Below are 25,185 nucleotides of genomic sequence, written 5' to 3' on the forward strand. Positions count from 1 at the left end.
CTTTTTATAATAACAATATTGCTAGCAAGTATTACAAAAAATTTGATTTTAATTACCTGTCAATAAGTGGTTATACAGGTAGGATCTAGCGCCAACGTCAGCCTTCAGTATTCTTGTTCGCGGTCTTTGATTGGATTTATATTGAACTAAAAGCCACATATTTCCAGACGCGTCTATGGTGAAAGAAAATGGCCAGGTATTCCTCTCCACTCCTTCTCCCTAAAACAAAAATCATAAAAGTCTTTTGCATAAGCAGAAGCCTCTTAGCAATCTTCAATTTTTGCCTCTAATACCTTGTAAATATACTTCTCCTTAAAGGGCAAATTCGTGTCATACATCGCAATACAATTCTCGGCCGGAAGGTCAAAGTATAGCACGCCATTTTCGTCCATGGTCATCCTGTTTGACTCGGCTGACTTCATTGCCACTATTGTGGGCGTCACTATCTTCGCTCCTTTTCTTAGGTCTGATACGGAAATTGATAGTATATTCTTGGAGGAAGCTTCAGTAAGGTAAAGTTGCTGTCTCATTTTCAACGGAGAGAGAGCGACTGCTTCGATGTACGTATTTTTTACTTCCACGCGCCATGATTTTTTCTCCTTCAAACTAAACCCCACCAGATGCTTAGAATGATAATCCACGATGTAAGCAAAGCAATCATTCTCTGATTGATCTAAAACCATTTCTTGCAGCCATCGTTTGCCATGGAAATGCGAGACGACTGTGTTCGGAAATACGTGTACGTGTTTTATAGCGTTATTGTCAGCTAGGTTGATAATTAAGAGTTTGGCTGGACAGTTCATACCGCCATTGTCCACAACCCACAGTTGGTCGAATGGGTCTACTTCAATTCCTTGGGCGTTTTGCACGGTGATGCATTTTCCTCTGTCGTCCTGCAGAAAAGCGTTAGAATTTTTCGTGAGCATTTTTAGTTATGCTAACGCAATAAGACATTAAAATGAGTAATTGAAAATAACCAGGGAGATTTCTGGAGGAGCATGTAATTGGGATGGAGCTGTATATGGCCGCACCCCGGCTTCCCGCTCACAATTAAGCGAACTATCAGCTAATGTAATCAGCCGAGCTAGGTGCGAGAGGCCGGGCCGCGTGCATACAGCAAAAGAGAGTGTCACGAGTCTACGTTAACGACGCTAGACGCTATATTACTATAGGACTGGCGGACACCGACATATTCACAGACTGCCATATAGGGTTCAGTATATCAACTGAATCAATTAAAATTTGTAGAGGAATAAATTTTAACAGACGAAAAGCATTATGTGAACTTTTTCCAGATCCACCGATATTTTATTTATTTCCATAGCTGTTTAAAAATATTCTTACCTGTTTTTGCAACGACGGGAAAGAATACAGTCTTGGAGACTTAGTTGGCGCATCAGTTCGAAGCCAAGCGAGAGTTGAAGGATAGGAAGAGCCAACATGACTTTTCAGACTGAGAATCATCTTGTTTTTGTAGACCGCGATGTACCGAGGATCTACTGTGCTGGACTTGTAGACGCCATCAAAATGGCCATTCCACTCGTAAACGGTAGAGAAGTTCTGGTGATGGGCTGCCGTGAGGAAGCCAAGCAGCGTAACCAGTTTGGAGTACGAAAACATTGCAACCTCCTTTGCGCAGTGCAAGTAAGACAATGAGTTATTCCTGCACAAAAAACGAGGCCTTGTTTCAATTCTCTTGCACTCCTCTTCGACAACTGGCAAGGAAGTTGTTTTATTTAAAACGTTCTATATAAGGAACGGAAATATCACACCACTATATATCACAAGGAAAAAAGATAAAATCATTTAAGATTATAGCGCTAATTGTATTATAATTAATTGTGCATGTGTGAATCAGAATGTGGGGTTCATTTATCACCAACTCTTAGCTGTAGATAAAAATACAATTTTAAATAAAATAAAATAATTCAATAATATAAACTGCTGAAATTCTTTGCAGTGCTAAAATTTTTAAGGTTCACTATAGAGTTTCGCCATTGATACCACGGAAAATGAAAATTGATATTGATAGGAAGATGATAAATTCTGAGAACATTCCCAATGAATTTAAAGCCAGCATAATATGTCGAGTCGAGAGACAAAGCAGAGGAATGCAAGACACACTTCCTACGCAACCTGGAAATATCATCAAATTTTGCGGCTTTGTTTGAAAATCATTGAAAAAACAAATTGAAGTTATGCAACCGGCTCGATGCCAGCTATGTACAGGCTGCATAACTCCATCAAAAATGTTAAGGTTTTTAACTTAGTTCAAATTCAAATTTAATTCTCTTCATTATTTACTGCTAATTAGTGCTAGACAAGTGAATAGAAAAAAGGGCATCGGAGGATGTTTATTAAGCAAGCCAAGTGCGCACGAGAGTTTTTCGCGCAGATGCAAAAGCGATATAAGGGGACCATATTATAAATTGTTTGGCCTGTCGTCTTCCCTTCTCACTGGCAGATGGCGCAAATTCTCCGCTTTTCTCGCTACTTTAGCCGGCTGGAGGGGCCAATGACGGACGCCTCTGATTGGCTGTCCGTCAAAACTACGCCTTACAAAAGCTATCAGCTTACTAATCGCAAACGGAAATGAATCTTATGCTCGCGTGCACTTCACTTTTATTGTTTAAATTTAAAATTGATCTGACCAAATCACGGAATTGTATTAAAATATCCTGTTTTGTTGTCATGGGTGTATGATTTTTGGCCGCTGACTGCAGTTCTAAAAGCAACCACAGCCTCGACCTTTTGGCTGCACTACGAGCCACATATTTCCAGCTGCGTCAAGTTCAAGATACGCGTCATTCTTCCGGGTTAAATCCATATACATTAAATAAAATTGTAAAATTTTTTAATATTGTTGGAAAGAAATAAAACATTTTATTTATTGAATAAAAATATTTATTACATTTCCACCATAAATATATCACGCAGCTGACGCAGGGCGCTGACGTTTAATTTTATCAACAGGAAATCAGATAAATGCTGAGCAAGAAACAATTCCATTCCATTTTATTAACATTTTTAATTTAATTTTTGGCTTGGTTAAGCATACAAAGATAAAAAATATCAAAATTAAGCAAAAAAAATATTTACAGCAATCTACTCTTTGGGAAGTATTAAGGATTAATAGTTATTATTAAATGTAACTGTGAATTTCAGCAACTGTTGTTGGCGCGGAAGTTGACCTCTACGTAAATCGGCTCGGAAGTCGGAAGTCTCTTTTTTGCGGTTGATTAGCGTACTCCTTTTGGTCTTAATGGCAATGCTTTTAATTATTCTTTCGGAACCAAAGAATCTGGGATGCGGTGAAGTAGAGGCAGAACACGTTCCAGCAGGACAAAACTATGTCCAAAACGAGCAGGCCTTTATATACTGCGTCGTCATCGCATGTTCTGATTTCTTTTTCTGTGAACAAGGAAGACATTTTTAGCATGTTTAATGACGTGAAACTGCTTTTATTAAGGTCTAGCGTAGTACATCTATTATGAAATAGCGATAACACCAACTTATCATCAATCATTTCTGACCAAAAAGTATCCGGACGGAAATATTTTGGATATGATTCGGTCTAATGATGATTTGAATGATTTTGAGTCTTTTCCCTGATGGTTTGACAGGAAAAGGCAATCATTCGAGACTGTTAACCAGAGATTGAAAGAAAAATAAATTAACACGTTTATTTAATTGACCATTCTTCTTGCTTTCATTAATAACCATATTGCTAGAGATAATTAAAAAGATATTCGAATTACCTGTCAAGTTTTTATACAGGTATGATCTTGTGCCGACTGCAGCCTTCATTATTCTCATTTGCGGTTTTCGGTTGGATTTATATCGGACAATAAGCCACATATCTCCAGACGCGTCTATGGTAAAAGAAAATGGCCAGGAATTCCTCGCCACCTCCACTCCTTCATCCTAAAACAAAAATCATAAGTCTTGTTCCATCAACCTTCCATTTTTTGTCTCAAATACCTTATAAATATACTCCTCCTTGAAGGGCGAATTCGTGTCATACATTGCTATGGACTTCTTGGCCGGAAGGTCAAAGTAGAGCACGCCCTTTTCGTCCATGGCCATCCAGTTTGACTCGGCTGTCTTCATTGCCACTATTGTGGGCGTCACTATCTTCGCTCCTTTTCTTAGGTCTGATACGGAAATTGAGAGTATATTCGTGGAGAAGGCTTCAGTGAGGTAAAGCTGCTGTCTCATTTTCAACGGAGAGAGAGCGAGTGCTGTAATGTATGTATTTATTGTCACTTCCACGCGCCATGACCTGTTCTCCTTCAAACTAAACACCACCAGATACTTAGGATCAACGATGTAAGCAAAGCAATCATTCTCTGATTGATCTACAACCATTTCTCGCAACCATCGTTTGCCGTAGAAATGCGAGACGACTGTGTCCGGAAATACGTGCACGTGTTTTAGTTTGTTTCTGTCAGCTAGGTTAAATATTGAAAGTTTTGCTGGACAGAACCATCCGCCATTGTCTACAACCCACAGTTGGTCAAATGGATCTACTTCTATTCCTTGGGCGTCCTGCACGGTGATGCAATTATATCTGTCCATCTGAAAAAGCGTGTAAATTTGCTGCGATTGGTATATTTACTTTTACTTAGATTTTAAAAATAATGAAACAGCAAAAGAAAAAGCACAGTTTTTGAGAATGTATAGAAACGACTTTTTTAATTTCCATACTTGTATAAAAATGTTCATACCTGTTTTTGCAATGACTGGAAAGAATACAGTCTTGGAGACTTAGTTAGCGCATCAGTTCGAAGCCAAGCGAGGGTCAAAGGATAGGAAGAACCAAAATGACTATTCAGACTGAGAATCATCTTGTTTTTGTAGACCGCGATGTGCCGAGGATCTATTTCGCTGGACTTGTAGTCGCCTTCAAACTGGCCATTCCACTCGTAAACGGTAGAGAAGTTGAGGCAATTTGCTGCCGCAAAGAGGCCGAGCAGCGCAACCAGTTTGAAGTGCGAAAACATTGCTCAACTCAATTATGCAACCTTTTTTTTCCACAGTTTCAGTAAGTAATTCCTGCACAAAAAACGAAACCTCGTTTCAATTCTTGCACTCCTCTTCGACAACTGACAAGGAGAATATTTTATTTGTCACCCGGGATATCGATATTAGGAACGGAAATATCACACCACTTAACGCAAAGGAAGAAGATAAGATTGTTTCAAGCTTAGCTCTGATTGTATCTGTATTATAATTAACTGTGCGCGCGTAAATCAATGTTGATTTCCTTCATCACGAGCTCTTGCTACGCAGGCTCGAAATATCATCAAATTCTATACAGATTTGTTTAAAACTCATTGTAAAAACAATGGTTTTCTATTTTCTAGTCTACAAAAATCAAGCCGATATTTTGGAAGTATGCAACCGGCTCAATGCAAGCTGTACACAGGTTGCATACATCATCAAAAAGAAAAAATTTCAAGGTTTCGTTACGTCGTTCAAATTAAATTTTAGTCCTAGACAAGTGATTTAAAAAATAAGCACCAGAGGCTGTTTTTTAAACAAGCTAAGCGCTCGAGAATTTTTCGCACAGACGGCCGCATATAGAGGGCGGGAGCCATAAATTTTGTTTTGCCTTTAGTCTCCCCTCCACCAGCAGACAGCGGACGAGCGGACATTCTCTGCCGTAAAACCGCCTTACAAAAAGGAGATCAGCTCACTCCTAAGTCCTAACAATAAGCGCAAACGGAAATAATCAATTTACAGGCCTTCCTGTAAATACTGATTGCGATAAAAAAGCCATAAAAATTAGAGGTCTCAGCCAGCCGCTCTAGCCGGCAAATTTTGGGTTCCTTGGGCAGCCGTCAGCCACCGTGTTTCGGGCTAAGCCGCGCCAGCCGCCGTAGAAAGGGTCAAAATTTTAAATTGCAGGAGAAAAAAAGTCATCCGGATTTTTGGGACGTTAGGAACAATCAAAATTCACGTTTTAAATTTTGTCAGCCGCGCCAAACGCCGCCGCTGGGCAATATCTCGCTGCTGTGACCATTAATAAATATAAAAATTTATTATTGTAAACAGCATTGGAAGTCTTGAAGGTGAAGGTTAAACAGTGTTTCTCATTATTTGTAATGTAATAACTTTAAATTGCTCTTATTCAATTGCAAACAAAATTAAGTATAAATTTAACGAATATATCTTTCTTTTGTGTCAAATAAAAACACGTCAAACACAGTGTAGAATTTCTGCTTGTTCTTAAAAGAAACACATCAAATAATTTATTTTATAAATAAAATTTTATTTAATTAATTAAATAAAATTACATTATTACTTTTCCACCACAAAATATCAAGCAGCTGACGCAAAGCGCAGTGGCGTTCAACTTTATCAACAGGAAATCAGATAAAATGCTAAAAGCAAGGAATAAATCCATTCCATTTCATATGCAATAACAGTATTAATTATTAATTACCTTATGGTTAAACATATAAAGCCACACTTGAATAAATTGATTAATAAAATATTCAACAATTATTTTTTATTAACAGCAATCAACTAACTTGTTTAGAAGTAATGAGGAGTAATGCAAACGTTGTAGATTTAATAGTGAATTTGAGCAACTGTGGTGTTCGCGGAAGTGGAAGGCACGGGTCCGACCTCTTCGTAAATCGGCTCGGAAGTTTCTCTCTCGCGGTTGATTGGCGTATCAGCACACATCTGCTCGTACTCCTTGTTTTTGGCGATGCGACGTTGCATTTGTTTAATTTTTCGAAACCAAAGAATCTGGGATGCGATCGAGAAGAGGCAGAAAATGTTCCAGCAGGAAAAAATTGTGTTCAAGATGAGCAGGCCTTTATATTTGGCGTCGTTCTCGCATGTTCTCATTCCCGTATCTGTGAATAAAATAATGTATGTATTTTTTGGCATGAAACTTGTGTTTCTTTTATTAGCTACTCTTGTGAACATTATTTGTATAAATTTCAATAAAACCAACTTAATTACTATGACAAAAATCTTCTACGATACCAAAATTACGAAAATTACCTTTAGCAATCAGTAATTTTAGTTTCGAATTATTTTTGAGTGAATGCTCCAATATCCATAGATTCCCGGAGGTGTCCAAAGTAATACTCAAGTTGTTTCTCACCGTCTTCCCAAAAAATATCAAGCATAGATAATTATAAAAACATGTACCCCTGAAGACTCTGGCAATCGATTTCTGCGGGTTGAAATATTAAGATTGACTGCCAAGGGTGATTTGGCTGTCTAACCTAATTCAACCCTGAGCAATCGATTGGCACTGGCACAAAGGGTGCTTTAATTTTCTACACCCATTACCGAATAAACCTGTTGCTCCTTAAAGGATGATCTTGTGTTCCACTTGGCAACAGAACGAGTGCTTGGAAGATTGAAATAAAGAACGCCTTGCTCGTCCATGACCATCTTGTCGCATTTAGCGGACATGTTTCCTATCAATGTGAGCGTCATTTTCTTCTTTCCTGATCGAAGATCGGACACTGGCATGGAGAATATATTTTTGGATGAGTGGGATACGATGATGTAAAGCAATTCTCTCGCTCCCATCGGAGAAAGTGCAAGGGCTCCAACTAATTTATTCCCGATATCAACTGTCCATGATTGATTTTTCCTTAAGCTGAAAACCACCAGAATTTTTGAGTTGGATTCAGAGATGTATGCAAACCAGTCATCGTTTGATTCATCAAGAACCAAGTCGTGAAGCCACCTTCCGCCGGAGGTATGATTGACGACCGCTTCCGGAAAGTCATGAGCGTGCACGATTTTATTGTTGTTGGTTAGGTTGAAGATTAAAAGTTTGGGTGGGCAGGTTGTTTCACCATTGTCGAGAGCCCAAAGGCGACCAGATGAGTCGACTGCAATTCCTCTCGCACTCTGCACGGCGCTACAATCGCTTGCACTCTAGAAAGATTAATATCAAATTATTCCTACTTGCTGCTGATTTCTAATATAGCTCTTTGATCGCCGGTAGAAAATACAAAGTTTAAACGATTTGGATAGAGTAATAAAGGTTCCGGATTTTTTCTTTTTAGAGTCATATCTTTTCTTGAGATAATAATATGTGTCAATTTTTCATGCGACTTTTGCATCGCTATCAAATTGAATTTTAATCATATTACCAGGCGATCGATACATAATGATTTCAAATTAATAAAAAATAAGAAAATAAAATTCCATCTTGAACTAACCTGTACTGGCGACGGAAACGGCTTCAGCTGTGGCGGTTTTTCTGTTGCGTTGATATCCAGCCACGCAAGAGTCGAGATAATGTTCGGCTCATGTTTATAAAGGCTGAGGAAGAGTTTTTCTTTGTACAAGGCGATGTACTTTGGCTCCACTTTGCTGGTCTTGTAGTCACCGGAATAGCCTATCCGATCGAGGACGGAAGAGAAATTCAGGGCAGAGGCCGCGGAGAGGCCGAGCAGCAGTGCCAACACACAGAACGGAGCCATGGCAAAACGCCGTCTGAACGAGCGATTGAAATTGTTTTCTCTCGGTTTTTTTTACACTATTTCTGATAAGTTATATAGCATAGTTCTAATTTTAATTGGAATGTAGGCGGAAATTCCGGGCACGGTTTCCTTTGATAAGTTGCAGACATTTTCACATGCGAGCCCGCAGTTGACTACTTTGGAGACAAATCCTAAATAATGAGACTTTCAACACGTGATAGGTGATAATAGCTATAGACAGTATTAGATAGTGCACTCCGTGTTTACACGAGACAAATTAATGGGCTCCTTTACAGGTATTTGTGAAAATAGCAAAATAAGTGTTCACTCTAACTTTTTGTATACTAGTACGTTTTCAGTATAACTTTGCTTATTGTGTATACGAGTGCGTGGATATTTTATCGCCTATATTTCTGTGGTTTGATTGCCACTGGGGCGTTATCACAACTTAGCATAGCCGTGTGTGCGTCATAAATAAAAGCTTGGTTCGAATTTCGAGCCATATATGGTCATAAATTCCTATTTCCTACCATATATATAAAAACTGAGGCTATAAAATAATAATAATAAAGCTACTGTTTTTGTCTTAATTGAGATCATTAATTGTTCGGTAAAAAGGTCTATCATTGAGAATCAACAAAATATTTTTCAGCAGCGTCTAACGCTAGAAAGAAAATCCCTTTATCCCCACTGATTAAATTATTGGGTACATTTAATTAATTAAAAAACCACAAAACTTTCTTTATTTTAATGCATGAATTTTATTGAGAGTCAAAAATTCACATTCAAGCCATATATAGTTCAATGAAGTGGATATCTTGCTGCTGCAGGACGATTCGCATATGTTTATATTTTAATTTGGCACTTAATTTTCTGCGCAAGTCATACGGTACTTAACGTGATCGCTGAACGGGAAGGCAGATAAAATATTTTACTAAACACTATAGAGTATTATTAAAAATGAATAGTAAATCTGTGGCGAGGAAGTATATAGCAATTGTACATATAGATAACAACATATTGTATGAGGTTACTCATCTACAAGCATTTTAAATAAAAAAATTGTTAATTTCCGTAAATGTCAACAGAATAAAATATTTTTAAATACATAAACCACCTTCAGTGCACACTGTGAAGTTAAGAGGAATATTGCTATGAAAATTACGAGTTGATTTCATCATCTGTGATGTAATCAAGTTCAATTTCTTCATAGATCTGATCGGATAGTTCACTGTACTGCACGATCATCGAATCATGCGTTGATGCGTACAATTCTTCGCGCTCTATCGTCATTTTTATATTCCAATACCAAATAATTAGGAATACCGCAGTCAAGAGGAGGTTGAACAGGTTCCAGCAGGACAAAACAATGTTCATCACAAGCAAGCTTTGTTGTTTATTGATGTCGCATGTTCCATTTCTGACCAAAAAGTATCCGGACGGAAATATTTTGGAAATGATTCGGTCTGATGGTGATTTGAATGATTTTGAGGCCTTTCCCTGATGGATTGACCCGAAAAGGCCATCATTCGAGACTGTTATAACAGATTGAAAGAAAAATAAATTAACACGAGTATTTGACTGACCATTCTTCTTGCTTTCATTGGAAACCATATTGCTAGAGATAATTAAAAAGATATTCGAATTACCTGTCACGTTTTTATACAGGTATGATCTTGTGCCGACTGCAGCCTTCAGTATTCTCATTTGCGGTTTTTGAATGGAATTATATCGAACAAAAAGCCACATATCTCCAGACGCGTCTATGGTAAAAGAAAATGGCCAGGAATTCCTCGCCACCTCCACTCCTTCATCCTAAAACAAAAACCAATAGTCATTTCCATGGGTAAGTGCTATAAATAATCTTTAATTTCAAGTACCTGAAAAATATACTCTTCCTTCAAGGGTAAATTCGTGTCATACATTGCTATGGACTTCTTGGCCGGAAGGTCGTAGTACAGCACGCCCTTTTCGTCCATGATCATCCTGTTTGACTCGGCTGTCTTCATTGCCACTATTGTGGGCGTCACTATCTTCGCTCGTTTTCTTAGGTCTGATACGGAAATTGAGAGTATATTCTTGGAGAAGGCTTCAGTGAGGTAAAGCTGCTGTCTCATTTTCAACGGAGAGAGAGCGAGTGCTGAAATGTAAAAATCTTCGACTTCCACGCGCCATGATTTTTTCTCCTTCAAACTAAACCCCACCAGATGCTTAGAATGATAATCCACGATGTAAGCAAAGCAATCATTCTCTGATTGATCTAAAACCATTTCTTGCAGCCATCGTTTGCCGTGGAAATGCGAGACAACTGTGTCCGGAAATACGTGTACGTGTTTTATAGCGTTATTGTCAGCTAGGTTAAATATTAAAAGTTTTGCTGGACAGAACCATCTGCCATTGTCTACAACCCACAGTTGGTCGAATGGATCTACTTCTATTCCTTGGGCGTCCTGCACGGTGATGCAATTATATCTGTCCATCTGAAAAACCGTGTAAATTTGCTGCGATAGGTATATTTACTTTTACTTAGATTTTAAAAATAATGAAACAGCAAAAGAAAAAGCACAGTTTTTGAGAATGTATAGAAACGACTTTTTTAATTTCCATACTTGTATAAAAATGTTCATACCTGTTTTTGCAATGACTGGAAAGAATACAGTCTTGGAGACTTAGTTGGTGCATCAGTTTGAAGCCAAGCGAGGGTTGAAGGATAGGAAGAACCAAAATGACTTTTCAGGCTGAGAATCATCTTGTTTTTGTAGACCGCGATGTACCGAGGAATTACTGCGCTGAACTTGTAGTCGCCTTCAAACTGGCCATTCCACTCGTAAACGGTAGAGAAGTTGAGGCAATAGGCTGCCGCAAAGAGGCCGAGCAGCGCAACCAGTTTGGAGTGCGAAAACATTGCTCAACTCAATTATGCAACCTTATTTTCCACAGTTTCAGTAAGTAATTCCTGCACAAAAAACGAAACCTCGTTTCAATTCTTGCACTCCTCTTCGACAACTGGCAAGGAGAATATTTTATTTGTCACCCGGGATATCGATACTAGGAACGGAAATAGAACACCACTGAACGCAAAGGAAGAAGATAAGATTGTTTAAAGCTTATATCTGATAATTAACTGTGCGCGCGTAAATCAATGTTGATTTCCTTTATCACGAGCTCTTGCTACGCAGCCTGGAAATATCATAAAATTCTATACAGATTTGTTTAAAACTCATTGTAAAAACAATGGTTTTCTATTTTCTAGTCTACAAAAATCAAGCCGATATTTTGGAAGTATGCAACCGGCTCAATGCAAGCTGTACACAGGTTGCATACATCAACAAAAAGAGAGAATTTCAAGGTTTCGTTACGTCGTTCAAATTAAATTTTAACTTCATTCATTTTTTGCTTTTTAGTCCTAGACAAGTGATTTAAAAAATAAGCACCAGAGGCTGTTTTTTAAACAAGCTAAGCGCTCGAGAATTTTTCGCACAGACGGCCGCATAGAGGCAGCCGTAAATTTTGTTTTGCCTTTAGTCTCCCCTCCACCAGCAGACAGCGGACATTCTCCGCAGTAAAACCACCTTACAAAAAGCAGATCAGCCCACTCCTAATTCCTAACCGCAAACGGAAATAATCAATTTACAGGCCTTCCTGTAAATACTGATTGCGATGGAAAAAAGCCATAAAAATTAGAGGTCTCAGCCAGCCGCTCTAGCCGGCAAATTTTGGGTTCCTTGGGCAGCCGTCAGCCACCGTGATGCTGGCTGATCCACGCCAGCCGCAGTAGAAAGGGTCAAAATTTTAAATTGCAGGAGAAAAAAAGTCATCCGGATTTTTGGGACGTTGAGAAAATCAAAATTCACGTTTTAAATTTTGTTATCCGCGCCAAACGCCGCCGCCGGGCAATATCTCGCGGCTGTGACCTCTAATAAATAACAAAAATTTAATATTGTAACTAATATTGCATTGGAAGTCTTGAAGGTGAAGCTTAAACTGTGTTTCTCATCATTTGTAATGTAATAACTTAAAATTGCTCTAATTCAATTGCAAACAAAATTAAGTATAAATTTAACGAATATCTCTTTCTTTTGTTTCAAATAAAAACACGTTAAACACAGTGTAGAATTTCTGCTTGTTTATAAAATAAACACATGAATAGTTTTATTTTATAAATAAAATTTTATTAAATTAAATAAATAAAATTACATTTCTTGCTTTTCGACCACAAAATATCAAGCAGCTGACGCAAAGCGCAATGGCGTTCAACTTTATCAACAGGAAATCAGATAAAATGCTAAAAGCAAGGAATAAATCCATTCCATTTCATATGCAATAACGGTATTAATTATTAATTACCTTATGGTGAAACATATAAAGCCACACTTGAATAAATTGATTAATAAAATATACAAAAATTATTTTTTATTAACAGCAATCTACCAACTTCTTTGGAAGTACTGAGGAGTAATGCAAACGTTATAGATTTAGTAGTGAATTTGAGCAACTGTGGTGTTCGCGGAAGTGGAAGGCACGGGTCCGACCTCTTCGTAAATCGACTCGGAAGTTTCTCTCTCGCGGTTGATTGGCGTATCAGCACACATCTGCTCGTACTCCTTGGTTTTGGTGATGCGACGTTGCATTTGCTTAATTTTTCGGAACCAAAGAATCTGGGAAGCGATCGAGAAGAGGCAGAAAATGTTCCAGCAGGACAAAACTGTGTTCAAAATGAGCAGGCTTTTATTTTTGACGTCGCATTCACATTGTTTGATTCCCGTGTCTGTGAACAGAAATGTATATTTTGGCATGAAACTTGTGTTTCTTTTATTAGTTACTCTTGTGAACATTATTTGTATAAATTTAAATAAAACCAACTTAATTACTATAACAAAAATCTTCTACGATAGCAAAATTACGGAAATTATACCTTTAGCAATCAGTAATTTTAGTTTCGAATTATTTTTGAGTGAATGCTCCAATATCCATAGATTCCCGGAGGTGTCCAAAGTAATACTCAAGTTGTTTCTCACCGTCTTCCCAAAAAATATCAAGCATAGATACTTATAATAAAATGTACCCCTGAAGACTCTGGCAATCGATTTCTGCGGGTTGAATTATTAAGATTGACTGCCAAGGGTGATTCGGCTGTCTAACCTTAATTCAACCCTCATCAATCGATTGGCACTGGCACAAGGGGTGCTTTAATTTTCTACACCCATTACCGAATAAACCTGTTGCTCCTTAAAGGATGATCTTGTGTTCCACTTGGCAACAGAACGAGTGCTTGGAAGATTGAAGTAAAGAACGCCTTGCTCGTCCATGACCATCTTGTCGCATTTAGCGGACATGTTTCCTATCAATGTGAGCGTCATTTTCTTCTTTCCTGATCGAAGATCGGACACTGGCATGGAGAATATATTTTTGGATGAGTGGGATACGATGATGTAAAGCAATTCTCTCGCTCCCATCGGAGAAAGTGCAAGGGCTCCAACTAATTTATTCCCGATATCAACTGTCCATGATTGATTTTTCCTTAAGCTGAAAACCACCAGAATTTTTGAGTTGGATTCAGAGATGTATGCAAACCAGTCATCGTTTGATTCATCAAGAACCAAGTCGTGAAGCCACCTTCCGTTGGTCGACCGATTGACGACCGCTTCCGGAAAGTCATGAACGTGCACGATTTCATTGTTGTTGGTTAGGTTAAAGATTAAAAGTTTGGGTGGGCAGGTTAACTCGCCATTGTCGAGAGCCCAAAGGCGACCAGTTGAGTCGACTTCAATTCCTCTCGCACTCTGCACGGCTGTACAATCGCTTGCACTCTAGATAGATTATTAAAGATCTAAATATATTCTACTTGTTGCTAATTCAAAATAGTTCTTTGAACACTGGTAGCAAATAAAATGTTTAAATGATTTGAACTGCAGCAAAAAACGTTTCTCTCCTAAAAATTTATTTGTGTTGGAAAATAATAAAGTTTTATTTTTATATGACTATACTTATTTCTGCATCGTTATCTAAATCAGAACCATAGGCGATCCATAAATGAAGATAAATTAATAAATAATCAGAAAATTCTCTCTTGAACTAACCTTTACTGGCGACGGGAACGGCATCAGCTGTGGCGGCTTTGCTGTTGCGTCGATATCCAGCCACGCGAGTGTCGAGATAATGTTCAGCTCGTGTTTATAAAGGCTGAGGAAGAGTTTTTGTACTCCTATCCAGGTACCGTGTATAACTGTGCTGGAATTAAATAAGACGCCATCAAAACCACTCGTAAAGGGAAGTGAAATTCAGCTATAGAGCGTTGGCCAAAGCCGCGCGGTAAGGCCGAACAGCTGCAGCCCAACAAATAAAACGGAGCCAGTGAGAAAAATCGAGATTGGAGTTCGTGGAGAAGGTAGTTCAGTGATGATAATGCTTTTCCCCTTGTGAGAGGTTATAATGTAGTGAAAAATTCACAACCAAGGAGCCGTGTCACAGTTATTTTATTTTTGATGCAAAATATAGAGTAATTAATTTTTTTTATTTATTTTATTTGCTTAAAATATTAATTAAAGAGGAAATAATCGCTGTTCACGCATAGGGGGAGATTAAATTTATAAAAATTCCTATAAAATAAAAATTAAAGAGAATGTGGTGGAGCATAAGCATTGGAGTCGATAAAGAACCAGGCCTTCCTATTCATACTGATTGTGTTGTTAAAGATTAGAGGTCTCATTGTCAGCCAGCCGCGCTAGCCGACAAATTTTGGGTCCCGTGGGCAGCCATCAGACGCCGTGATTCTGGCTAAGCGGCACCAGCCACGTCAGCCGCAAGTAAAAAAGGTCAAACATTGAAAAGTGCAGAAGAAAAAAAAACTCATATGGATTTTTGGCCGTTAAGAACAATCAAAATTCACGTTAAAAATGTTATCAGCCGCTCCGGATGCCGCCGCCGGGCAAAAAAATCGGTTAAACCCGTCCAGCCAGACGCCGCCTAAATCTCGCGGCTGTGACCTCTAATAAATATAAAAATGTTATGATATGACCAGCATTGGAAATCATGAAGGTGAATTTGTAATGTAAAACTGCTCTTATTTAATTACCAACAAAATTTTGTTTAAATTTAACGAATATTATCTCATTTTTGGGTTACAAAAAACCTTAAACATAATGTAGAATTTTTGGTTGTTCTTAAAAGATATACATAAAAAAATATTTTATTTATTTAATATGATTTTATTTCCACCATAAAATATCAAGCAGCTGACGTAAAGCGCTATGACGTTCAACTTTATCAACAGGAAATCAGATAAATGCTAAGCAGGGAACAAATCCATTTCATTTTACAAACAAGAATTAATTACTAATTACATTGTTGTTAAACATACAAATACAGCCAAAGTTGAATAAATTATTAGAACAATATTCAAAAATTAATTTTTATTTACAGCACTCAACTCTTGGAAGTACTGAGGAGTAATAAAAGCGTTATAAATTTAATTGTGAATATCAGCGACTGTAACATGTTCAATGTTCGCGGAAGTGGAAGGCACGGGTCCGACCTCTTCGTAAATCGGCTCGGAAGTGTCTCTCTCGCGGTTGAATGCCGTATCAGCACACATCTGCTCGTACTCCTTGGTTTTGGCGATGCGACGTTGCATTTGCTTAATTTTTCGGAACCAAAGAATCTGGGAAGCGATCGAGAAGAGACAGAAAATGTTCCAGCAGGACAAAATTGTGTTCAAGATGAGCAGGCTTTTATATTTGGTGTCGTTCTCGCATGTTGGTATTCCCGTACCTGTGAACAGAAGGTATTTTTTTGGCATGAAACTATAGTGTTTATTTTTATCAAGCTCTTGTAGAAAATATTTCGTGATAGCAATAAAACCAACTTAATATTATAACAATAAAACAAAAATCCTTCACGAAAAGAAAGTTATATGAAAATCACCTTCAGCCTTCAGTAATTTTAATTTTGGTGTATAATTGAGTGACTGCTCCAATATCCACAGATTTCCCGAGATGTCCAAAGTAACACTCAAGTTGTTTCTCACCGTCTTCTCAAAAAAAAAAAAAAAAAACATATAAACCACATAGATATTAACAATAAAATGTACCCCTGAAGACTGTGGCAATCGATTTCCGAGGGTTGAAATATTAAGATAGACTGCCAAGGATGATTCGGCTGTCTAACCTATTTCAACCCTCAGCAATCGATTGGCACTGGCACAGGGGGTGCTTTTATTTTCTACACCCATTACCGAATAGACCTGTTCCTCTTTAAAGGATGATTTTGTGTTCCACTTGGCCACAGAATGATTGCTTGGAATGTTGAAATAGAAAATGCCTTGCTCGTCCATGGCCATCTTTTCGCATGTAGCGGACATGTTTCCTATCGATGTGAGCGTCACTTTCTCCTTTTCTGATCGAAGATCAGACACTGACAAAGAGAATATTTCCTTGAAGCCGTACTCCATGATATAGAGGAATTCTCTCATTCCCATCGGAGAAAGTGCAAGTGCTGAAACTAATTTACTCCCGATTTCTACTCTCCATGATTGATTTTTCATCAAACTGAAAACCACCAGATTTTTTGAGTGGAATTCAGAGATGTATGCAAACCAGTCATCATTTGATTGATCAAGAACCAAGTCGAGAAGCCACCTTCCGCCGGAGGTATGATTGACGACCGGATCCGCAAAGTTATGAACATGCACGATTTTATTGTTGCTGTTCAGGTTGAAGATTGAAAGTTTGGGAGGGCAGGTTGTTTCGCCATTGTCGAGAGCCCAAAGGCGACCAGATGAGTCGACTGCAATTCCTCTCGCACTCTGCACGGCGCTACAATCGCTTGCACTCTAGAAAGATTATTATCAAATTATTCTACTTTTGCTGCTGATTTCTAATATAGCTCTTTGATCGCTGGTAGAAAATATAAAGTTTAAATGATATAAATCGCGGCAAAAAAAGTTAGTAAAATATTTATTTTTTTGAAAATGATGTCTCCTAAAAATTAAATTTGTGGGGATGCGAAAGTAGAGAAATAATAAAATTTTATTTATCATATGAATACTTTCTGCATCGTTATGTACATTGGATTTAAATCAGAACCACGGTTGATCAATGATGAAGATAAATTATAATAAATAATCAGAAAATTCCGTCTTGAACTAACCTGTACTGGCGACGGGAACGGTTTTAGTTGTGGCGGCTTTGCTGTTGCGTTGATATCCAGCCACGCGAGAGTAGAGCTTATGTTCGGCTCATGTTTATAAAGGCTGAGGAAGAGTTTTTCTTTGTACAGGGCAATGTACTTTGGCTCCACTTTGCTGGTCTTGTAGAAGTCTCCAAACTTGTTTTCGTCATTCCACACGTTGATGGTAGAGAAATTGAGGGCGGAGGCCGCGGAGAGGTCGAGCAGCAGCGCAAACACACAGAACGGAGCCATGTCAAAAGCCGACTTTCTCTCTGCTTTTTACACTATTCGTAATAAGCAGTAGCTCCGAGTGGAATGTAGATGGAATTTCCGGGTCGTGGTTTCCTGTGATAAAAACTCCAGAATTTTTATGTAGCGGCCACCATACGGATAGTAGAGAGCGTATGCCGTTTAAAAACATCCTCTTTACAGACATCCTTAATGACGTGTCATGACAGAGGAAACACAAATTTAAACGTCATGTTGGAAGTTCGTGGCACCTGGGGTGAAAAAATCTTTTTTTTATATTAGTGAGTGTTTCTTGGCGCAACCAACCCTTTTTTGTTTAGTGCGCAGTTATTTTATCGCTTATATAACTGTGGTTTGATTGCCACTCGGGCGTTATCAAAACTTCAAGATTATTAACACATGCCGTGTGTGTTTCACCCATATACAACATAACTCGCTGCTATGTGTTTAAAATTTCGAGCCATATATGGTCAAGAAATCCAACGTCCGACCATTAAGTTTAAATAAATAATTATTAAAACTGCTATATTTCTTACGTCACGGGAAGAGGAAGCTGAAAATTTTTAATTTATTGTTAATTCGAATAATTTCATCAAAAATCTGGATTCACGCGACGCGCAGATCATTTACGGCGGGAAAGTTGAATATATTTGTTGTTATTTCTTTGCTAACAGCTGATTATTTAGTCCAGTAATTGGCAAATCGACCGTTAGATGGCACGTCAGGCTAACGGAAATATAACAAAATACGCGGGAATTAAATTATCAGGCTGGCACGCCTCTTTTTTGACGCTTCTGATTGGCCGCTGGACTGCCTCCTGATTAGCCTCCATTATTTCAACGCCATATTGAATTCTAACCGGCGGGAAAACCAACACAGATCGCAACCCGGTCCCCGGTGGGAATTACGACTGCGCAGAAGGTTTTAAATTGGGTCACTCATGCGCAGTGATGAGTTTCAGCCTCCCTGTGAGATTAAGAAGCGATCTGAACATACTGCGCATGTTTAAGATGCGCACAAGTTTACTGCGCAGCTTCAAAATGGGTGAATATTCAAACAATGATAGATTTCGACGCTATATATTGACTTCTGACCGGCGGTCAACACAGATCGCAAACTTGACCCCGGTGGCAAAAATGTAGACTAATATGTTGTCCTTAAGAGAGTTGCCCTGTCAGCCCATAATAAACTTAATTTTGAAACTAATCAATTGAATAATATGCAGCGAGGATAATTACTAATTATGTGTAGCAATAAAAATTGAATTTTCAATTGCATATAATATATTTTATTAGTCATTTTAGAATTCGAGTAACATTTAACGAGTCTTCACACAGCAAGGAAATAGTAGATATGCATTATTCTTGATTAATTAAAGCTGAGTTTCCTCAAGGCTAGATGGCACTACTTCAGAATCCGTGGCGGGAGGTTTTGGATCGGCCTCTACCCCCTCCACGGCCAAATCTGGAGCAGGAGTTTCGGCAGGCGGAGTAATGGCAATGGAAGGAGTGGCAGCGACGGCATTGGTGGCGGTGGTGGTGGTGGTGGTGGGGGCCTCAGCATCATCGAGGAGAAGTTTTGTTTCCGGGGCAGTTACGTCATCATCCCTTTCCGCATGCGCAGGAGTCGGCAAGGAGGGAAGATCGACTTCTTCCTTATTGTCGAGGCCTGGAGAGGGGGCCTTGAAAGTGACGTAACTGCACGACTCCTGCTGGGTGGGAGACGCGGAGTCGGTATCCACGTCCAGCGTAAGAAAAAAGGGGTCGTGTTTGACGTCACTGATCGACGGATTATCGGTCTGGATTTCGTGGTATTCACCAATCTCTTCGGGACATCCGGCCATTTCCTCGATGTCGTCTCCCGACTTCAACTTTTTCAGCTTGGCGACGAGCCAATAAATGACGGATCCCATGAAAAGGAAGATGAACACCATGATGAAAATGAGAACGCCGTTCGCGGAGTTGCCTCCTTGGCAGTCTGCTGCAAGGCTTGCATTTTTTCCTACGCCGCCGTAACTGGCTCCCAGCACTAATCCGGTCGTTGTCGATCTTGTTCCGGCTCGGATCGAGGAAGTGTTGTTACCGTTATCGTAGGCACGGTAGGGCGTTGTCGGCTCTGCTGTGACCGGAAGTGGAGCAGTCCAAGGTTCAGTTTCGGTTGAGACGACAGTGGTTGATGTCCCATTTTCATATGAAGTGTCAACGTTTCCCTCGGTTGGGGTAGTAGCCCCAGTTGGTGGATCTGGGTGGACTCCTGGTGGAGTCCCGGTGGATTCAGTGTTATTTCCCTCTATGCCTTGGGGAGGGTTTGTCTCTAAAGAGGTAGACGGTGGTGTAGTCGTTTCATTGCCAGGTGCAACGGATTTAACTTCCGTGGACCCTCCATTGTCAGTTGAATCGGTCAGGGTTGCATTATTCTCCATCTGCTCACTCGGCAAATTAGGGTCGGCACAAGCCAATAACGTGGAATTAACACTTACTTTTTTATGTCGACCAGCTAGAGCCGCAATCAGAACATGTTGCTTACGCAAGTTTCGCCTTCTAAATCAGCGTGCACACGGAAATTAGTTTTCGTTATTTCGCTTTTGATAAATTATTATTTATAAATAGAAAGAAGTGTGTATAAGTCCCGTATCGACTGCGATATAAAGCTCACGCAATTCGAACCAGACTCCAAAGAGGGATACTGATAAATTTTGTATCAAGGGGTCTCAGCCGCGTGAGTTAAGGCGGGGGCTGGCACGGCTGAAATATTTTAAACAGGAGGTTTGATAGAGCTGAACACGGCACAAAGGGCCGGAAGACCCTTTTTTACCGACTGGCGGCTGCACACGTAACCCAAAATTTGCCGGCTGAGGATTTTTTAATGTTAGAAATCATTGAAAAATACTTGATTTGTGGCGCTCGCGCGGAGAAAGAAATTGCGCCTTAATTTCGACCAGGAAATTTTTCCCTATGTTAATATCCGGTGCTTTTGATTGCATACCAGCCGCCAGACCTTTCAAACAGAGCTTTATCGGCCCAATACGTCACAGAAAGGAAATTCAAGTGGGCAATAATAAAAAAAAATCCAATTTAATTTAGAAATTTGGGAAGCGTCATGCTTCTATACTCATTCTTGTACTTTTCGACCTCCTCTTTTAGGTAGTTTAAATGTAATTATTTTTTCGATAAAGAAAACAGCTTGATTGGAGTAGGTAATGAGCAATAATTTGTTTATTTAGATAAATTATAGTTGTACACACGTTTTATATTGTTAACTGAGGCTTTTTAAAACCCACAAAATTTTTAATTATTTAACAGCACACAACACACGACTTTAATTAACATCTTGGTTCTAGACCGGATGTAATGAAAGAAAAATCAATAAACAGCCTTTTAAACATGAAAAGCAGCGACCGTGCACGGCGCGGAAGTGGACGGCTGCGGCTCCACTTCTTCATAAACCGGCTCGGAAGTGTCTGGTTTACTATCGCTTTAGATTATCGGAGCAGCACGCAATTGTTCGCGCTCCTTCTTGGTCTTTTTGATCGAGTCTTGCACCTGTTTCATCTTTCGGAACCAAAGGATCTGGGATGCGATAAAGTAGATGCTGAAAATGTTCAAGCAGGACAAAAGTGTGACCAAAATGAGCAGGCCTATGTAGATGGCGTCGTCGTCGCAAGTAATGGTTCCTTTGCCTTTTTGATTTTCAACTGGAGCAGGCGTCGTTAGAGTCGTAGTTTCCGCTTTACTTTTCGGCGAGGACGTTGTGGTTGATGAAATTTTTCTATTACAATTTTTTGCTGTCAATTTTGAACGTATGGAAGACGCACGCGTTACCTTGGACGAATTTGTACTGCGCCATGAGATTTTGCCAAGGTAGATTGTGAGTTATTTTTAGAAGTGTTGTTTTCAGTGGATTGGCAAGTACTTTTTTCTCCGCAGGCTGCAATTTTTAACAAGATAAGTTTAAATAACTAAAAATAATGATTTTTCTAAATTACGCACTCTAGAAAATACTGATTTAATCTAATTTAAGAAAAACGTGGTATTTAGAGTAATAAAACTCACCATATTGGCTTTTGTACAGATAAGAGGAAGCTCCAACTCGGATCTTTAATAACTTGTATTCTCCATATTTGTAGATCATCATCCACATACAGCCACACGTATCCGCGACAAATGTAATAGGCTTCTTATCACGTGGATTATCAAGGTCCTAAAGCATTTTTTGATATCAATATCCACGCTTAAACTGCGAGGGAAAAATCTTCATGTGAATTTTAAAAAGGAAGTAAAATATTAACAAAGTATATCAAAATAAATATCTTTAATTATTATGTCGGTGCCATTTTTCTTGAGGGGAAATCAATTGTTTATTAGTTGAATATTAGAAAACACTTAAAAGATCATGCGATATTTATAATTTTAATTTATTTTGGAAATTTCTTTATTTGATATGTATTAAATTTCTTCTACTTACCTTAAAAAAGCATTTTGGCTTGAGATCAGAGAACACAGTTACGTCATCAGCGACCACGTAGTCAACAAAGCCCTGACGGCTCTTAGGAAGAAATGCAGCATAGAGAACTCCAGCACTGTCAAATTGCATTCTAGTGCAATAATCATCAGACCAGGAGCCGATTCGTTTCCAATTCTTATTTTGACTTTCATCCCTTAAGTGAACCACAGGAATCACATAAAGTTCTTTGGTTTCGTATAGGCTGAGGTACAGTTCTTGTTTTTTGGGGTTAAGGGCAAGGGCTCTAAATTTTTTCCCCGGGAATTGCAAGGTCCAAGATTTGTCCTTGTTCAGATCAAACACAATAAGGTGATCAGAAACGAAGTTCGTGATGTACGCAAACCAGTTATCCCGCGTCTTGTCCAATACCAAATCACTCAGCTCCTTTTTATTCCTAGAGAAGACCGTGTCAGGGAACTGATGTACTTTAATGGCCTCGTCGTTGTTGGCGAGATTGCAAATCCAGAGCTTGGCCAGACATTTCTCATTCCCTTTGTCTAGCACCCAGATGCGGCCGAGTGGATCGACTTCCAAGCCCCTGGGGCTCGAAATGGTGTTACACTCTCCCTGATTCAGCAAAAAATGTGACGCTTTTTATGATAGGAATACTAAACATCCAAATTCAATTAGAAATATGTATCGATTGAAAAGAATAAAGAAAATAAATGTCTTTGAATTTGCCATTTAAAATAAATTTTCGCCTCATGCCACAAAAAAAAAGATTTAGGAAACTATTCATAATCATGCACGAACTATAATTCCTTTTAGTATTAATAAGACTTACGAAAGAGTTCTTGGGCTGAAACGGTACAAGTTTTGGCGGTGGAGACGACTTATGTTCAGTGCTGATTGGCAGCCAAACTAAGGTCGAGGTTCCAGGAGGAAGTTCTAGGCTGATGAAGAGTCTCTGACCGTAGATTGCCAGGTACTGAGCTTGAACTTTCTCAGATTTGTATTCGCCCTTCAACGCTCTTGCACTGCTTCCCGCCTCCGACAAACTTAGCTCAAAATTTTTCCACTTGTAGACGACAGTTACGTTGACAGAGTCCGATGAATGCGTGCAATGGCTGCTCCGTATTGAAACTGCACTTCCAATCATTGCACCCGACAGGCAAAGCAGCAAAGTCAGCCAAAACCACGCAGCCATCGTTAAAGAAGGCTGAAATAAAAGCAAAAAAAGCTATCGTCTGAGTGCGAATGGGCGGAAATTAACGCTCTTAGAAAATCATAAAATAAATATCAAACCAGACAACATACCTTTCGGAAACAACTGAGAGACACGATCAAGAGGTTGTGTTCTTCTGATTCTGCACTTAATCCAGTCTCGCCTTTAACTCAGCTCACGCGGAAAACTTTGTCAGCTATTTACTGATAAGAAACAGCGCCACACAGCGAGCGAGAAGCTTGTTTTACTATATATTTTATGGAACTATATGTGCCTCCGCGGAAAACAAGGAAAATCTCGATATTTTATCAAAATTTTCTTTATTAATTTAAATTATTTTGAAATTGAAACTGCGCACCTTGGACAAATGTGTCGCGTTTTAATGACTTCGTTACAAGGAGGCGAAAAGATGGCTTGAAGTTATGTATTTGAATGTTATAGCAGGTACATATGGCGGCTTAAAACAGCAACTTCCTTATATGTTATAGCCTTGACGTATATCGATTTTTAATTTAATCCTGAAGCTTATCAAACAAAAACAGGCCTACGTGCGAGATCAAAAAATTCCTGGTTGAGAGCTATAAATTTGAATACACGCCGCAGCCAACAAAACAGCTAGGCTGTATATAAAATTAATATTAAAAATAAATTGCACCCCTTGGGGCCTCCAGATTCCAGACGGCGTTACGCGCCTGCTCTTTGAGCAACACTGTATACGTCTATGCGGCGAAACATTAACCAAAAGACTCAAATATAAGCGACGGCGCTGGCAACACCGCAAAAAACAGCCCGGAGCCCGAGGTCAGGTCACGTGCGACCTGAGGAAGGTTGGTGAAAGGAAAGGGTCTCAAATCGTCACCGAGCGCATCACCAAATGTGCTCGAATTAATTATAAACCAGCCTTTGAGTGGATCTCAGGTTGCGGGGTACCCTGAAAAACGGTTTTAAGGTACCACAGATCAAAGAACTGACCGAGACCTGTCCGATGAGGGGTCGTGGTCGATGATTGGCCAAACGGCTGAATTTTAATAAAAACAAAACCATTCTCACCTTTGCACATTGTACGCCGTTTTGCGCAAAGAAAAAACAGAAAAAAAATTAATTTAATTTTTCAATGAGTGCGAAAAAAGTGAAAGGTTTTTTCCAGACTAGTGGAGAGCTTTTGCATGAGATGGAGTAGGTGAAAGATAGATTAGCGTCAACTGCGGAGCCATTTTTTTCGAATTTTTTCCCTGGACCAGAGATTGACCGGCGGAAGTCACAGAAAATTTCGTATAAATTCGAAAAATGGTCTGATTTTGGAAAATTGCACATGAGCAAACGCGCCTCACCAAGGGGCGTCGATTGATGAAAGAATTGGCACCGTCCGTCCCATAGGGCCCCGCCTGGGCCCCGAAAACCATAGTTGGAAAGTGTCACAAATCGCGTTGTTTCGACTTTAAAACTAATAATTCGACTCCAATGAGTCTTAAAGAATCAATTGGGGTCAAAAGAATTAGTAAACTGGTAGATTCGCGATTGACCAGGTTGAAAATCCGGAAAACCACTTTCAAACCCCAGAGGCTACATATTTTTGCGTATTTTTATTACAATTTTTCTATTAGTGGTTGTTTGTATTCACTGATATGCAGTCTT

The 25,185-nt window shown here is 39.1% G+C and overlaps 3 protein-coding genes across 3 annotated transcripts; all 3 read right to left on the bottom strand.

The window, feature by feature from the left end:
- Positions 1–7,293: 7,293 nt before the first annotated feature.
- On the bottom strand, positions 7,294–8,465 carry LOC135937328 (major royal jelly protein 1-like). Its single transcript, XM_065480477.1, has 3 exons — positions 8,202–8,465; positions 7,679–7,914; positions 7,294–7,630 (listed from the first exon to the last, which is right to left on the bottom strand). Exons 1-3 carry the CDS (start codon positions 8,463–8,465, stop codon positions 7,294–7,296), a joined length of 837 nt encoding a protein of 278 aa, XP_065336549.1.
- An 8,161-nt stretch (positions 8,466–16,626) lies between these two features.
- Positions 16,627–17,885, bottom strand: LOC135937329 (major royal jelly protein 1-like). Its single transcript, XM_065480478.1, has 3 exons — positions 17,613–17,885; positions 17,060–17,295; positions 16,627–17,011 (listed from the first exon to the last, which is right to left on the bottom strand). The coding sequence occupies exons 1-3, from the start codon at positions 17,883–17,885 to the stop codon at positions 16,627–16,629; spliced, it is 894 nt and encodes a 297-aa protein (XP_065336550.1).
- Positions 17,886–19,254: 1,369 nt separating this feature from the next.
- On the bottom strand, positions 19,255–20,304 carry LOC135937330 (uncharacterized). The gene has a single exon (XM_065480479.1). The coding sequence runs from the start codon at positions 20,302–20,304 to the stop codon at positions 19,255–19,257; it is 1,050 nt and encodes a 349-aa protein (XP_065336551.1).
- Positions 20,305–25,185: the final 4,881 nt, after the last annotated feature.

This window comes from Cloeon dipterum, chromosome 2, assembly GCF_949628265.1.
Source record: "Cloeon dipterum chromosome 2, ieCloDipt1.1, whole genome shotgun sequence".
Taxonomy (NCBI): Eukaryota; Metazoa; Arthropoda; class Insecta; order Ephemeroptera; family Baetidae; genus Cloeon; species Cloeon dipterum.

What these genes read in the sequence shown, in the direction of transcription:
- LOC135937328 (XM_065480477.1), bottom strand. Translation starts at nt 8,465, where the DNA reads ATGGCTCCGTTCTGTGTGTTGGCACTGCTGCTCGGCCTCTCCGCGGCC. An exon ending in CGTTTCCGTCGCCAGTACAG is followed by an intron (nt 7,915 to 8,201) that starts GTTAGTTCAAGA and finishes TAATCTTTCTAG; the next exon opens with AGTGCAAGCGATTGTAGCGC. An exon ending in GATGAATCAAACGATGACTG is followed by an intron (nt 7,631 to 7,678) that starts GTTTGCATACAT and finishes GGTGGTTTTCAG; the next exon opens with CTTAAGGAAAAATCAATCAT.
- LOC135937329 (XM_065480478.1), bottom strand. Translation starts at nt 17,885, where the DNA reads ATGGCTCCGTTCTGTGTGTTTGCGCTGCTGCTCGACCTCTCCGCGGCC. An exon ending in CGTTCCCGTCGCCAGTACAG is followed by an intron (nt 17,296 to 17,612) that starts GTTAGTTCAAGA and finishes TAATCTTTCTAG; the next exon opens with AGTGCAAGCGATTGTAGCGC. An exon ending in GATCAATCAAATGATGACTG is followed by an intron (nt 17,012 to 17,059) that starts GTTTGCATACAT and finishes GGTGGTTTTCAG; the next exon opens with TTTGATGAAAAATCAATCAT.
- LOC135937330 (XM_065480479.1), bottom strand. Translation starts at nt 20,304, where the DNA reads ATGGAGAATAATGCAACCCTGACCGATTCAACTGACAATGGAGGGTCC.